Source organism: Ursus maritimus, unplaced genomic scaffold (genome assembly GCF_017311325.1).
Source record: "Ursus maritimus isolate PB19 unplaced genomic scaffold, ASM1731132v1 scaffold_17, whole genome shotgun sequence".
Taxonomy (NCBI): Eukaryota; Metazoa; Chordata; class Mammalia; order Carnivora; family Ursidae; genus Ursus; species Ursus maritimus.
In genome coordinates this window covers 9,404,323-9,420,570 of record NW_024424119.1, presented here as the reverse complement: position 1 = coordinate 9,420,570, position 16,248 = coordinate 9,404,323, and the positions used below count along the sequence as shown (strand labels likewise).

At 38.8% G+C, this 16,248-nt stretch overlaps 1 protein-coding gene across 1 annotated transcript in view; it reads right to left on the bottom strand.

The window, feature by feature from the left end:
* Positions 1 to 7,535: 7,535 nt before the first annotated feature.
* Positions 7,536 to 16,248, bottom strand: part of CCDC171 (coiled-coil domain containing 171) — a 293,895-nt gene continuing 285,182 nt past the window's right edge. The window contains 2 exon segments of the mRNA XM_040631456.1: positions 7,536 to 9,913; positions 9,916 to 9,958. Of these exon segments, the coding sequence (XP_040487390.1) occupies positions 9,765 to 9,913; positions 9,916 to 9,958 (192 nt within the window). The 3' untranslated portion in view covers positions 7,536 to 9,764.

The following is a 16,248-nucleotide window of genomic DNA, read 5'->3' as shown; positions in this document are numbered from 1 at the left end:
GAAGGAAAGCTGACATTATTTTCCCCACTCTTTCTAGGACTCACTGTACGGGTACAGTACTTGGACTCTGAGTAAAGGAGACATACCACAGAGCACACCCATTGTGGAGAGGTAAGTTGGCCTCTGAAATATGGCAGCAGACCAAGGACAGTGACTCTGTGGAAGGGATTTTCCTAAGAACATTAAGAGTCTTTATATCTGTTTCCAGTTTAAAATTTTTTCTTTTTCTATGATGAAATTCCCTGCAGTTATTCTCAAGTCTTCATCAAAGTTTTGCTAAACATACAGCCTGGTCTTAGTAAAAAGATTGAATTAATAATTCAAAAAAATAATAGTAAATATTTAAAGTAATTTAAATAGTAAATTTTATGTTTTATATAGTTTATCTAAATTTAAAAACATTTTTAAAAATAGTTTTTTAAGCTTCCCATCAAAAAAATACCAGGCCCAAATAGCCTCACTGGTGAATTCTATTAAATGTATAAAGAGAAATTAACATCCGTCCTTTCCAAACTCTTCCAAAAAATAGAATAGGATGAAGAATTTCTCAGTTCATTCTATAAGCCCAGTATTATCCTAATATCAGACAAACACATCACAAGAAAATAAAACTTTAGACCAATATACCAATATTCCATATACTGTGGAATTTTCAACAAATTCTAGTAAATGGAATTCAGTGATGTAAAAAAAAAGAATTACACACTACACCATAACCAAATGAGAATTATTCCAGAAATGCAAGGGTTGGCTTAACATGTGAAAATCAATCAATGGATTCCACATCATATTAAAGAATAAAGAACAAAACCCACATGATCATCTCAATAGATGCACAAAAGTCATTTGACAAAAAGCTGATCCTAAAATTCAGATGGAATTGCAAGAGACCCAAAATAGCCACACACACACACACACACACACACACACACACACAGTCTATGTATATGAAAAACAGAGTTGGAAGACTAGCGCTTCGCAAATGTGAAATTAATTTCAAAGCTACAGTAAGTAAAACAGTGCAGAGCTGGCTAAGAAGAGACATACATGATGGGTGTAATAGAACCAAGAGTCCAGCAGTAAGTCCTTATAGTTACAGTCAAGTGATTTTTGAAAAGAGTGCCAAGACAACTCCATGAAGAAAGCATATTCTTTTAACAAGTGGTGCTGGGACAACTGGATACCCACATGAAAAAGAATGAATTTGGACTCCTACTTCACACTATATACAATTAACTCAAAATGAATCATTGACCTAAATGTAAGAATTAAAACTGTAAAACTCTTAGAAGAAAACAGAGTAAATCTTTGTAAACTTGGGTTAGACAATGGTTTCTTAGAGATGATACCAAAAGTGTGACAAAAGAAAAAAAATAGGCAAACTGGACTTAACCAATTTTGTAACTTCAAAGGACATTATTAAATAAGTGAAAAAACAACACATAGAATGGAAGAAAACATTTGCATATATATGGCACTTGTATCCAGAATATATAAAGAACTCTTACAACTCAATAGTAATAATAATAAAATGAATAAACCAACTAAAAACAGGCAAAACACTTAAAAAGGCATTTCTCCAAAGAAGATATACAAATGGCCAACGAGCACATGCAAAGACACTCAGCACCATTAATCATTAGCAAATCCAAACCCAAACCATGATGTGATGTCACATAACACCCACTAGGATGGTTACTATGAAGAAGATGGACAACATGGGGCGCCTGGGTGGCTCAGTCAGTTGGGCGTCCGACTCTTGATTTCAGCCCAGGTCATGATCTCAGGGTCGTGAGATCAAGCCCCACGGCAGACTCCTCACTCAGCAGGGAGTCTGCTTGAGATTCTCTCCATCTCCCTCTGCCCCCCCCCATAAATAAATCTTAAAAAAAAAAAAAAGATGGACAAGGGTGCCTGAGTGGCTCAGTCAAGCGTCTGCTTTTGGCTCAGGTCATGATCCCAGGGTCCTGGGATCCAGTCCCACACTGGGCTCCTTGCTCAGCAGGGAGCCTGCTTCTCCCTCTGCCTACTGCTCCCCCTGCTTGTGCGTGCTCTCTCTCTCTCTGACAAATAAGTAAATAAAATATTTTTTTAAAAAGATGGACAATAAGTGCTGACAAGGATGTGGAGAAATTGGAAACCTCATAAGTTGTCAGTGGGAAGGCAAAATGGTGCAGTCACTTTGGAAAACAGTCAAGTTTTGAGGAAAATTCCTCAAAACCTTAAACTTGGAGTTACCATATGACCCAGGGATTCCACTCATAGATGTATACACAACAGAAAGGAAAACCTATGTCCACACAAAAACTTGCACAGAAAGGTTCATAGCAGTATTCTTCACAATAACCCAAAAGTAGAAACAAACCAAATGTCACTCAACGGAAGAATAAAGAAAATGTGGTATATCCCTACAATGGAATACTATTCCACCTAAAAAGGTATGAAGTGCTGAAATATGCTACAGTATGAATAAAACTGAAATCATAAAGCTCAATAAAAGAAGTCAGGTAAAAAAGGCAATACACATGATTCTATGTATATGCGATGTCCAGAATAGGCAAATTTGTGGAGACAAAAAGTAGATTATGGTTACCAGAGGCTGCGGGGGAATGAGGAATGGAGAGCGACTCTCGATGGGTATGGAGTTCTTCTTTGGAGTAATAAGAATTAGTTCTGGAATTAGAAAGTGGCGATGCTTGCACATCCTTGGAATATACTAAAAACTACAGAATGAATTGCATGACATGTGAATTACATTTCAATCAAGCTGTAATTTAAAAAAATATATGCAGGCAGGCACTCTCATCTAAGTATTTGAACTCCTATTTGAATTGTTACGAAGTAAATAAACTTAGTCAATGGATGACTGTCAATTGTAAAAATTACTTAATGAGAAAGTGACGTAAGGTTTCCACTCTCGTTCATGTGACATCAGGAAGATTGTATCAGACTTCCTCAGGAGTTTCTCTTATGGGGAACAGGGATTCTGCCTTCCCACGGATAAAAGAGAAGCAGCAGCCCTACAGATGATGAAATGACTTTGAAGCTGATATTGGCATCCACGTGCTGGCATTGTTACGTGCAGCCCTACACGTGGTGCGCTAGTCACGCAGACCCTGATGTAGATGGTGCCCTCTGGGGCTTTGCTGGCTGGCAGCCCTGCAATGTCTCTGTCCTTCAAGGAGCCTTGGGCCCAGGGACACTTCAGTAAGAACATCACCACCATTAATGATCTGAAAACACCATTTTCATGCTGACTGTGAATGTGAACTCTGCTTCAGAGGAATCTCTCTCTTGTCTTCAGAGCACATATTTAAAATATTTCTTCCCAGCCCAGAGGAAAACCTAAGTGTATTCGCAGGTGGTGATTCTGTTACCATAAAAGCACTTACGATGAGTTCAATGGTTAGCTGTACATCAAGGTCGCCTGAATGAACTGTTGCCTTTAAACCTCAGGTCCTAAATGATTTGCAGAGAGTGTTCAAGTTCACGAGCTTTCCATGCCCAGTTTTACTGTGGAAGCCTCTTCCTTTCAGACCATAAGTGAGCTTAGAAAAAGTACATAATAAATATATTTTGCTTATTGTTGGAAGAACAAAGGCAAAAACCAGGTGTCCTATTATGCCTACTCCATTTATTTCTTATGTGGCGCTTTTTACTAAGCATCCAATATGATTCCACCCATTCTGGATTGCATTTAAGATTTTCCCCTCGTATAGATACCCCAAAACATAGAAGGACTCTATCAAGGACAGGGAGCTCCCCTTATATTCTTGTCATTAGTGAATATTTATGAATATCTGATAGCTCTTAACCTGTCAGCTGAGTCTTCTTCAGATCTAAATAAGACTTTTTATTTTACATAGTTTCCTACACCAGCACAATATTTCTGGAGCCGCTTCACTGGGAGGATTCTGTCAACAATCAGCATTCCACTGGCATTAACATGCAATAAAAGACAATGAAGCATGACTCAATTAAACTGCAAAAAAACCGTCTTCAGATAACATTAACTCAGTAGGCTTCAAAATCTATGTGGGGCCTCTGCCGCATGGCTAGCATTAAGGTCAGTGCTTTGAAAACACATGCCTAAGCATTGAACAAACCCAGACACACAAGATGATTTAGAAGAAAGATCAAAACTCTGTTTTACCTCCTTCCATACCGTATCCAAGTGTTTCACAACTTAGTGTATGCAGTATCAATGAGGTCTCCCCGCTGTGAAGATTAAGAACAAAATTTCCCTTCAAGTTGTCAATGTAAATTTCATTTACAGAGAAGATACAGTTTGGGAGCCCTTTCGAGTGAGATCTATTTAAAACAAACAAACAGGCCAAAAGATTATGTGGGGAGTGGTTCTGAAAAAATATGTAAGCACCCAAAATATGAACTCACGGACACCTGATATCGGGGTATGCCAATCAACATATTTCCGCAACCAGAAAAGAGTCTCAGAATAAAACTGCCAAGGCTTGAGAGAAAAGATGGAGCTCTTTTACAAATATGTTGATGACGCACTTATAGCTCACATAACCAGGAGGGCTGGATATGTTCCTTACAGAACCAGGGGTTTTTTTGTTGGTTTGCTCTGTTTTTTGCTGTAGTTGAAATATTTAACGCTCTAGGTTTAAATCATCAATATTTTAGGTTTCATTATAGTGAACACTTAATCATTTCAGTGAAAACTGCTCTCATTGAACTAAAACGTTAAAGATAAAAACAGATTCAAATAGTATACAGTAAAAATTTTCAAAGATTTCATTGTTTGGGGAAATTATTAAAATTCTTTTGCTTCAGTTGTAACAAAAGGCATAGATAAATGACCAGGGACACATGTCAAGCTCATGGGTAAATAGTAAAGGAAAATGCTCTGGCACATTTAAGATATGATATTTATAAATTCCAAATTTCTTTTGAGCTGAATTTCTTTTGTAAGAAAGCTATTAAAATATGCCAATAGAAGTGGGAATCAAATAAAAACAATCTTTTATTTTTTTTAAAGATTTTATCTATTTATTTATTTGAGAGAGAAAGCACGAGCAGGGGGAGGGGCAGAGGGAGAGAGAAGCAGACTCTCTGCTGAGCAGGGAGCCCAACGCAGGACTTGATCCCAGGACCCTGGATCATGACCTGAGCCGGAGGCAGCTGCTTAACTGACAGAGCCACCCAGGCGCCCTAAAAACAATCATTTAAAGTAGACCTTTAAGATAAATTTATACATTAAAATATATCTTTTTGATACTGTAGAAATTAAAATACCTGTTGAAATCATAGGTTCATCTAAAATCATCAAAAATGGGGACGCGTGGGTGGCACACAGTCTGTTGAGCGTCCGACTCCTGGTTTTGGCTCAGGTCTTGATCTCAGGGTCATGGGATTGAACCCCGTGTGGGGCTCCACGCTCAGCACTGGGTCTGCTTGGGAGTCTCTCTGTCTCTCCCTCTGCCCCTCCTGCTCACGCTTTCTTTCTCTCTAAAAAGAAATACATCTTTAAAAAATTTTAAAAATAAACCTATCAACAATGATGGCAATTGAGTGACTAAATGCCTAATACAGACAATCACTGTTTGTGATACTCAGAAGCCAGAAATATAAAATGGGAACTTAAAAAAAAATGGAAATTCAAGTTATGAAGGCAACTAATGAGGATAATTTAGAAGAAGGAAGGATTTTTCTGTTCGGATATATTAAAATATTAATGTACTAATCTTTTTTAAAAAAACACTAAAAGTTTACTGGTTGTATTAGTTTCCTACAGCTGCTGTGACAAATTACCCCGAAGTGTGGTTTAACAAATGCAAAATGTATTCTCACCGTTCTGGAGCCTCGGAGGGGAGAATCTGTCTCCTGGTCTTTTGTAGCTTTTAGGCGCCCCTGTAGTCCTGGGCACATGGCCCCCTCCTCCACCTTCAAAGCTGCACAGAGTCTTCTCCTTTCTGTAGTCAGATCACCTCCTGCCTCCCTCTCTCATTAGGACACCTGTGATCCCGTTAGAGCCCACCCAGATCATCCAGGATAATCTCCCCATCTCAAGATTCTTGATCACATCCGCAAAGTCCCTTTTGCCATACAAGGTAATCATCACAGGTTCCAGGGAATAAGACATGGGTGTCTTTGGGGTCATTGTTCAGTCTACCACACCAATCCAAAAAACGTATTTTAGAATTCTCACCTCCATTCTAGGAGTTGTACAAGTTATTGCTTTCATCATCAGCTTTACTTAGCCTGTGTCATTATTTCCACGGACCATCAATGGCCGGTTGATCATCATTTTCTTTCAACCCAAGGTCTCTCTGGGAGGGTCTCAGAGGTCTCTCAGCCCAAGCTAGTGACACTAGGCAACATAATGAAGGGCATTGCTTTGAAAGCTAGATACAAACTTCACTATTCTTCCCATTACTAGTCATATGGATGAATGTGTTGTGTTTTGCTTTGTCTTGTCTAATCAATGGATAAGTAATATAGATTTCAAACCAAAACACCCTTTTCAAAATTTTTCCTAACTGGGAAGGATAATTTTTAAAATTTTTCTCTTCTTTAAAAAGTGCTAATTATTTCTTGAGCAGGCCTGGCATAGTGGAAATAACAGGGCTTTGGAGTTACAGCTCTGGGCTTACTACTGACTGGGTCACTTTCCACCTTTTATATTCAAAAACTTATTTACAAAAAATGCACAGTAAAATAGGATCGATTTACCACTGTTCAGTATGATCTGCTGAATGAACTCAGATGTGATTGATAAATAAAGTAACGTGAAAATAGTAATGATCTCATTAAGCCCTCGATAAATAGCATATATTATAAATGTGAAATAGTGTTACTAAGCCTGATAAACGCCAGACATTGGTAAATGAAAGTTACCATTTTATTTAAATTATCATTGAACTGGCGATTCCCACAATCTCCTCCACCTCAGCGTTTGTGTTATATCATTCCAAGATGCTTATATTAAAAATTCAGGCAAAGCTTCAATGAGTTGGTGTGACTTAGATATCAGAACAATAACTTGAAGAATCCCTTTGATAGTGACGAAGATAGAGGTATTTTTCTAGATCATAGAAGGCTAGTAAGAAAATCCACATACTAAGGTGTAAAGAAAAATTCCTTTCCCTTACAAAAATATTTGAAGTCATTCTCCTGAGAAATGCCTACTTTATATATCATTCTTAAGGAGGTAAAGAAGCTGATCGAGCAACTGTCCTTGCCAACAGAACACAGATCTCAAATCTGCCGCGATTGGTCACTAACGTGCTCCGAAGCAGTCTAGAGTTTCTCAGATCTCCATAGGATATGTCATTAAATCTTCTCCTCCTGCTGGGTCTGACTTCTGGGAAAAAAAGCATATGGTATAAAAATTACTATATTTGGTAGTGAATACTAATGATCACTCAGGAGGCTCATCCTTTAGTTTTTTTGGCCTTTAGCATCAAGTTGGTTCTAAATGGGACAGGATTTGATTTGATTTAATAATCTTTTTGAATTTATGGTTCAGATTTACAGTATAAAATGTATCTGTAAAATCAGATACCCACATACATGGAGAGACATATACATTTATTTTTGGTGTGATCCCATTAACAGATGGTAAGATTAAGGCAAGAAAAACCCAGGACTGTCCAAAGCTACGTTTACAGAGGTGTTCGTTCCTCTTAAATTAGTAAAATCTGGAAATAGATTCAACACAACCCCCCCCACACAGACATATAAGTGATATAAGGTAACACTGTGTTTCTATAGCGTGAGAACTGGAAGTGATGTCATACAGACTAGAAAGCTGTATATCAATTTCTATACAGACAATGTCTTAATCGTTGTATGGAATGACAGAAGAAAGTGTTTTGAAACGCACAGAAATTATTCTATGATCTATACAAAAACAATCAATAACATTTTCTGTGTTACAATAAATTTGCGAGTTTCACACGTGTTCTGTTACACAGGGCATATTCTGTAATATTCAAAACCCGGCATGGTTAATAAAAATAATTCCAGGGAAAGAACTAAGAGAAATTTGGTTAAAGATGTAATTTTACTTCACAAAAACAGCTTCCTAAATATTTATCTAAAGCTCATTATGCTGGCTCAGTACTGTAAGAAATAGGATTGTGTTACACGGTAGGACAGTAATAGTTTCACCTTTGATGGCATAAATCACTTGGCTAATTTGGCTAATAACATCAATAGTTAGTACGCAAATTTTATTTACCAAGGCCAATAGAAAGAATTCTCAGAAGTTGGGTTATATTTGGATCAAATGTCACTGTAAAAATAAGACAAGAGAGATTCCATAATACATACTGTTATTTTCTAATGTATCCATAATGAAAAACTGCATCGTGAAAAATAATATAAAATACGGATTTTGTATCAAAACTCTGCCAAAAAGTACGTTCACATCAGAAGTTAATAGCACTGGGGAATTAACCGATTAATATAAAAACAAATACATACGACAGATATTTCTTTGTTCTTCACTTGCCATGATGCAAACTGCAAGAATTTTCACCTTTAAGGGTTCAAGAGTTTAATCAATGTCAATGTCTGATCTTCTGGAGGCGATAAAGAACAGTCTGTCTAGCGATACCCAACAGAACATCACTTTGTCAAGACACAAAGCGCCCAAAAGCTTGTCAAGTAAGTTACCAGAAACCTCTTTGTGGTTAGAACTCAGCTCCTTCCTGCTTGACCTATTATTTGATATTTGACCACTTGGTTGCAAGACACTTGCTCTTTCTAGCTGAAATGTCACTGGGGCATCTTGTCAGCTCCCCGACATCTCGGCCTGACATACAATTTTACTTTTGTGTGCTACAAGGCAGAAAATGCAGGGCAATGGCCTTGTTTTAAATTCTGTCAGCATCAAAGATGGGCGTCACTCTTGGGTCCTACCAACAACCCAAACAAAAAAGGAGTCTCTTTTGAAGGTCAAAACAGCCATTACCTTGAAGTTTTTCAGCTCATACTCTTTCGTATTACCTGTTCTCCTGGTGTGGGCACCATCCTCAGAAAGTGCCTCACCATACCACAGAAATCCTCCCGGCACGATTGCTCCACTTTCTCATCAAATGCAGGCTTGAGAAAAGGATGAGTTTTCAATGCCTGCAGGGACCAGATTCAGCAGTTAACTTAACTTGTTCAAATGGGCAAGTGGTATCATGTAGCTTTACAAGGAGCAACCTGACCTTCTCACATTGACCAGGAGTGACATTATTGTGCAGGAGGGGAGGCAGTCACATCATTTCTGTTTTGCACAACCTGCTTAAAGTTTGCAACTAAATGCTTGTCTTCAGCCGAGCTGACAAGAGAGAAGAGGGGGCTCAGTGAACCATGGCAGGGCTGCCATGAAATGACAGGAATCATTGGCATACATTTCAAATAGCTCTTTCAATCCTATTAAAGTATTGCGGTCCTGCTTTAAAATAGACAAGTATGAAACAACTTTGATAGATAGAGACTAAAATGGCTTATTGATTTTTTTAAGTCTGAAGGAAATTACCCAAAATGTGTCATTCTTTAACATTTAAAAATATGTTACATAAAAATGAGCAACTGTGATAATAAATAAAACTTAGAAGGAAAAAAGTTGGCTATTTCATTATTCAAGGAGATACAGGGACCAGCACACATCAAGATTGCACACAATTTTTAAAAACCACTGCCACTTGTGCTGAAACAAAATTCAACGGGTAAGAAAATCCCCCTTCAAAACAATTTTAATTGTCCTGTTAACTCCTCCTGCATTTTTTTTTTATTTCATAAAGTCATTATCCAATCTGAGTTGGTCGCTTGGCGTTAGCAGACATAGTCGCTGAAGAGGAGTGAGATGATGTCAGAGGATTTATAAATGTCTCCTTTAAGAACGTGTAAGTTGTATCCAGTTCAGCTTGCAATGGCAAAAAGTCCCCCACAGAGCAGCTCTTGAAGCAACGGAGAGATTTGAATGGTCTCGTGATTCTATCTACAATACAAAGAAGAAAAAACAAATAAACATAGAATCGAAAATTCTGAAACAGAATCAAAAATCAGAAAGAGGGAAGTGGGGGCTAAAATCATTGTAATATAAGATGGGGTGGAAATGCCATTTTTAATTTTGCCATAATCTGTATGATAATATATAAATATTAAATTATTTTCCTAGCGCGATTGAATCCCTTCTGTGTTCGACGTCATGAACTTTTCTGGAGTTTGCCTAAACACTGAAACATTGTATAAAACTTTTATAAAGTTATTGCATCAAAGAGTCAATGCAATCAGGCATTTTTGCCTCTGCTTCCATAGGCAATCTCCAGAAACCAGTGCTAAGAGTGTTTATTTCATTATGCCATACAATATATGCTATATAATATGGAAGATCCGACTGCTGAGAAAATGAACTGTGGGTATTTATGTTTTTAAAATCTATCAGCCTGACTCATTTAATTGACAAATACAGCACAAAGAAAAATAAGTCAATTATAGTGACCTCTAGGAAATAGTACAATGAGATATAAAATGCCAAGGAAATGAATTTTTTTGCCTTTTCCTTTGATAATAATGCCACTGCTCTGTTTTAATAAAAACTGCTCTATTAAAAGTATTTGGAAATCGTGTGTCAAAACATGGGATGGCAACATGAAAACTATTTGTCCATATTTTAAAACATTGCTGGTATCCAGAAACTACTAGAAGTCAAATCAAAGAAACCCACACATCCATGATGCACTTGAAAACAGAACTAATATTTTGATGAAGGCTTCAGTAACACTGATAATCATTAAATATTTAACATGAATGAGTCTTATCAGTAAAGCAGATAGGTACCATTATTTTATGACATTTATTGATAGTAAGTAACTATTGATCAATTGTATGTCAGAATTTTCCAGATTCCCAGCAAACAAATGTTCTTGAGATAATAAGTCTAGTCATGAGTGTCTCCATTAAAAACCACACTTTACATTGCAGAATTAAAAAAAAACACCCTTTTTGGTAGATTCTCGTACAGTTTTGACACTAAAATCACATGAACTATACACAGATCTGCTTTATTAAGTCACATCCTACAAAACCACTCCTACATGTGAAAATAAGAGGGAAGCCGTCACTGGCTTTAGGACACTATTAGCAATGCAACTGTTGTATATGTTACCATTTTTGAGGATTTTTTTTTAACTACAACTGGAGAAAAATCGATGGCTGCCTCTAACACCTAGTTCAGCAATTTTCTTTGATCTCTGTTCTTTTGATTTCTTGATACTCCACCGCAAGCCTACAGCTGACGGAAATCATCCCTTTTCATACTGTTAAAAAAAAAAAACACCTAAAATGACCACTTGAATGACTTTATGAAGGAGAGGGTTTAGTTTATCCCGATGGAAGGAAAAGACATCCTGAGACCAGGTGTGGACCCTGATGAGCAACGCTGATAAGCTTGCTGACGGATCTCATTCCATCCGAGGCTGGAGCTGCAAATTCCTGCACGTCTACGGCTCCTAGAGTCACCTTTTCTACTTTTTTTTTTTTCTGTTTGTCTGAACGGGCAGCATCATTACCTGATTGATTTTGCTGCTATAAAGACTCTAGTGCTCTCTACTAACTTCTCCTTCGGTCAGACCTGAGGGCAGAGGGAGTACCGGAAAGGCCAGAGATGGTGGGGCCTGATTTTCTTCTTAATAAAATTTAGGGATAGCCAGAGTATTCTTTATTATGATAAAAGAAAACTGTCAGGCGAGGCTTCAAAAGTTTGTTGTTACATCTTTATATCTCAAGTTCTGGTCTAAGAAAACTATACATGAAAAGAGAGCAGTGTGCAAAATCGGACCAAGGAAGGTCAGGGAGTCTCGGAGGGTATTTTGTTCTGATGCCTTCGACTAGAGACACAGAACCATGCCACACTGACCAGTCACCCCTGTTGGCAATATTAAAGGTATACATGATTTATGTCAATCTATATTCTGTTCTTGAAGTTTCCTTTCTTGTTCTCGTGATTCCATCAGCCTAGCACATTACACATGAGGAAGACCGTCCTTTAGGGAAGGCCTCTAACTGCTCCTTTCTCCTTAATATTCGATAGATCTTGGCATTCTACAAAGGGGTCCTCTTTTGCCCTTTCTCATCTTAACTTTTTAATATGTCAATTTTCCACCAGCTTGACCAAAATCATCTTTTCATCTAATATAACATTTTTTTAACTAAATCATCTTGAAATGGGATGTTGAGTATTTCCCTAGTATTTCAAATCAGACTCACTTTTTGCATGCTACCTTCTGACCTTTAATGTCCTAACCGTGGAAAATGACCTTTATGAAAACAGATTTTTTTTTAAGATTTGCACCCCCAAAAGGTATGCCCTACACCAAGTAAACAGATTTGCTGTTGTGTAAATGAAAACATGTTTCTCTTTTTTTTGCTAGTAGGGTAATTTGCTACACTCCATACACTGCTAGAAAATAGGGTTGTTGTTGTTGTTGTTGTTGTTTTTCATGAAATGGGGGGAGGGAATCTGATTTTAAGTCACTTAATAGCTTGTAAACAAGCCACCAAAATTCTGGTGAAATCTGGATTTGAGAATGTGATGTTAAAAAAAACAAGGGGGGGGGCGCCTGGGTGGCACAGCGGTTAAGCGTCTGCCTTCGGCTCAGGGCGTGATCACGGCGTTATGGGATCGAGGCCCACATCAGGCTCCTCCGCTATGAGCCTGCTTCTTCCTCTCCCGGAGGATGGGGCGATGGACACTGGGGAGGGTATGTGTTGTAATAAGCACTGGGTATTATATCAGACTGATGAGTCACAGACCTGCGCCCCTGAAACAATACATTATATGTTTAAAAAAAACAGAAACAGGGGCGCCTGGGTGGCTCAGTCGTTAAGCGTCTGCCTTCGGCTCAGGGCGTGATCCCGGCGTTCCGGGATCGAGCCCCACATCGGGCTCCTCTGCTGGGAGCCTGCTTCTTCCTCTCCCACTCCCCCTGCTTGTGTTCCCCCTCTCGCTGGCTGTCTCTCTCTCTGTTAAATAAATAAATAAAATCTTAAAAAAAAAAAAAAACAGAAACAACAAAACCTTTCACCATGAAAAAAAAAAGAAATACGAACTTTCTCTTGTTACAAACAGTATCCAGAAATACATCATAACACTTATAATATAACACAGAGAGTAAAAGACAGTTAAATAACTTTTTTATCAGAGACCATTAAAAATTAATATTCACCGCCTGATCTTACATTTTAAATCCGTAAAGTCCATGGTCATTTGAATTACTTTTTAAACTGCTGAGGTGTTCTGGTACTCTCTCATGTAAATCTAAATTTAAGTAATTTTTCAAAAAGAGATTAGTTACCTGAAATAAAAGCTAGGTGTCATGTGAATCTTTATGGAAGCACTTTTATTTACTCAATAAGCTGTAAATGATTCTATTTGAACTGTTACAGTCCACCAGCTAAATATATATTCACAATACAGGATGTGTTCACTACATTTCTGCATTTCAAAAATTTTTATGAAATACAGTAATTGGACATGTCTAATAGCTATTTTTCAAGGCTTTAATATCTTAGTTTTCTAAGAGTGTTTTCCCAACAAAGTAAATAAAGCATTAGTCTAATAATACGATAATCACTCAATAAGCTATCTATAAATGAAAGCCATTTTGCAGACCCAGGCTTCTGAAACAATGACACCAAATTGTTTGCCTCCCACGTGGCATATACGATCGAGTTAAGTCTTCTGGAATCTAGTACTCTGAAAAGTGAGGGCTGATGTGATTTAGTAAGCCGGATGCTACTGCAGGGAGATTCTGCCAGGCACATAGTAGGAGCCCTGGACTGGACAGCCAAAGACTACGGTTTTCCCTCCCACTTCTGTTACAGTCTAGCTGGGCCGTTTCCGGCATGGGAATTAGTCCCTCCACGTATCATGTGCCTGGACTATAAAATAAGGAGCTACACCCTTTACAGCTCTGAAGTTCTGTAGACCCACATACCCCACGCGTGATGGCATATGACATAATGTTAATGCCCAACTCTTGTGGATGGTGTTAACCCAGAAATCAGTTTCCCAAATACAGTACTTGAAATTTTGAGGAGACATAGATAGGAGGAATGCACATTGCACATGGTTCTTTAAAAAGTTGCATAGAGGGACAGCCTGGGTGGCTGAGTCGGTGAAGCAGCTGCCTTCGGCTCAGGTCATGATCCCAGGGTCCCGGGATCAAGTCCCGCATTGGGCTCCTTGCTCAGCGGGAGGCCTGCTTCTCCCTTTGCCCCTCCCCCTGCTTATGCCCGCTCTCTTGCCCGCGCTGTCTCTCTCACAAACAAATAAATAAAATCTTTTTTTTTAATCGCACAGATAATAAGATTAGCCACAGTTTAGATGATGTGGCTTCATTCAATTAAATTCTATAGTACCTTTTTTATGACTTTGACCTCCACGACGATGTTTTAAGCTCTGTAAATTATTGACGGGTTTTTAAGTAGGGTGTGCAGCGACACATAAACTGATGAAGGAATCAAAGTACCCACCAGAGGGCCTGACAATAAGGCTCTCTCGCCATTGCTACTTTACTGCTAATGTGTTCTTACCACCAGCGTCTCCCGACTCAGTATCACAGTTTTCTTCCCTCCAAAGACTTCCAGTTAGTTAACCAAATTCTGTCTATTTTCCAGTTCTGCCATGCTGGCGTCCTAGGACGCTGCAGTCTGCACAGAGTTGGCAATAATCACATATATAGTTTTCTCTTATGGAGTGGTCCGATATCTACCTGATACATACATACAGGCACACATACATATAACACGCACTTGATAAATATTTGTGTGTATATTATATTCCCTTGCTATGTGCATTCACATTCATACATTATATATGGATACATGCCCATACATATATGTGTGTGTATATATAAACATATACGTACACCCACTATCACATCATTAAATACTTATTCCTTATAGCTAGAAGCCGAATTTTGAGTTACCAATGCCAAACCTGTGGGAATATTTTATGCACTCTTTTCCTCATAAGTCGTGAAACCGTAGTGCAGACCAGTTTGGCTCTTTAGCTCATGGACACCAAGACACATGGGATATGTGAGTCAGTGGAGCATTGTAAAGAAGTCTCTAGATAGGGAACAACCTAAGAGGCCTTAAACCTAGAGATTACGAAGGAAGGGCAACCACCGAGACAGAAACAAATAGAAAAGAGAGAGAGAAGATATTAATAACAGACTTGATTCATGTTACAATTTTGTCCTCAAGTGGACGTTCAACAATGGTTCGAGAGCCAGATCTCTAAAGTCAATCTATCTGGTTCAAATTCAGCCTTAACTACTCAGTTAATGTGGCAGAGTAATCAGCCTAGCAGTCTTGATTCCTTGTGCCTCCTTCTAAGCATATCCTTGGCTATGGGGCTGTGCAGCTCTTGGCTTTTTTTGTCCAGCCTCGTCTACCATTTCCTCCCCTGTAGTCCACGATCCAATCACATGGAACTTGTGTCCCCTATACACGATGCCCCCCTGCCTCTTGCCTGCTTCCTACCTGTCCGCTGCCAGAGTATCCTTCTGTCCTTCGTGGGGTGAGTGCTCCCCACATCTTTCAGACTCTGCTCAACGTTTCCCTTTTTGGAGGCCTTTCCCAGATCCCCACTCGCCCTTCCCTAACTACAGTGCGCTGTGACACCCGGTCACACTTTTACATATCCTCTTGAGTGTTTATTTTTATATTTTTACTCGTTTGTATGTACTTCTCTCTCCCCTATAAAACTCTGAGCTCCTGGTGCAATGCAACCAGGACTTTGTATTCCTAGCACTTAGCAGAGTATCTGGGGCTAAGTAAGATTTCTGATGAACAAACCACTCAGGTTGGTCTCCCATCGCTCTTTGGTCATTTCGCGTACACATAGATTTTGCCCCCAGTTCAAAGTAGCACAGTATACTGGAAAGGATGTGGACTCTGAGGCTGGAGAAACCTTGGGTTCCACGCTCGATCCTGTCATGTACTAACCGTGCGACCTTTGACAAGTTACCGAGCCTGTGTCAGTCTGCATCCTTACCTTGAAGCAGGAATAATAATCCCTCCTAGGGTTGTTATAAGGATTAAATGAGATAACAGACACAAAAGCAGAGCTTTCAGCAGCTCCCCTTCTCCTCCTCTCCTTCTACGCTTCTCAGATGATAATAAATTCCCAAGTTACAACCATAGCTAACAGGCATGGGGCATCAGGCCCTGTGCTAGGTTTAGCTTTATAGGCACTATCTCGCTTCTCACAACGACTCA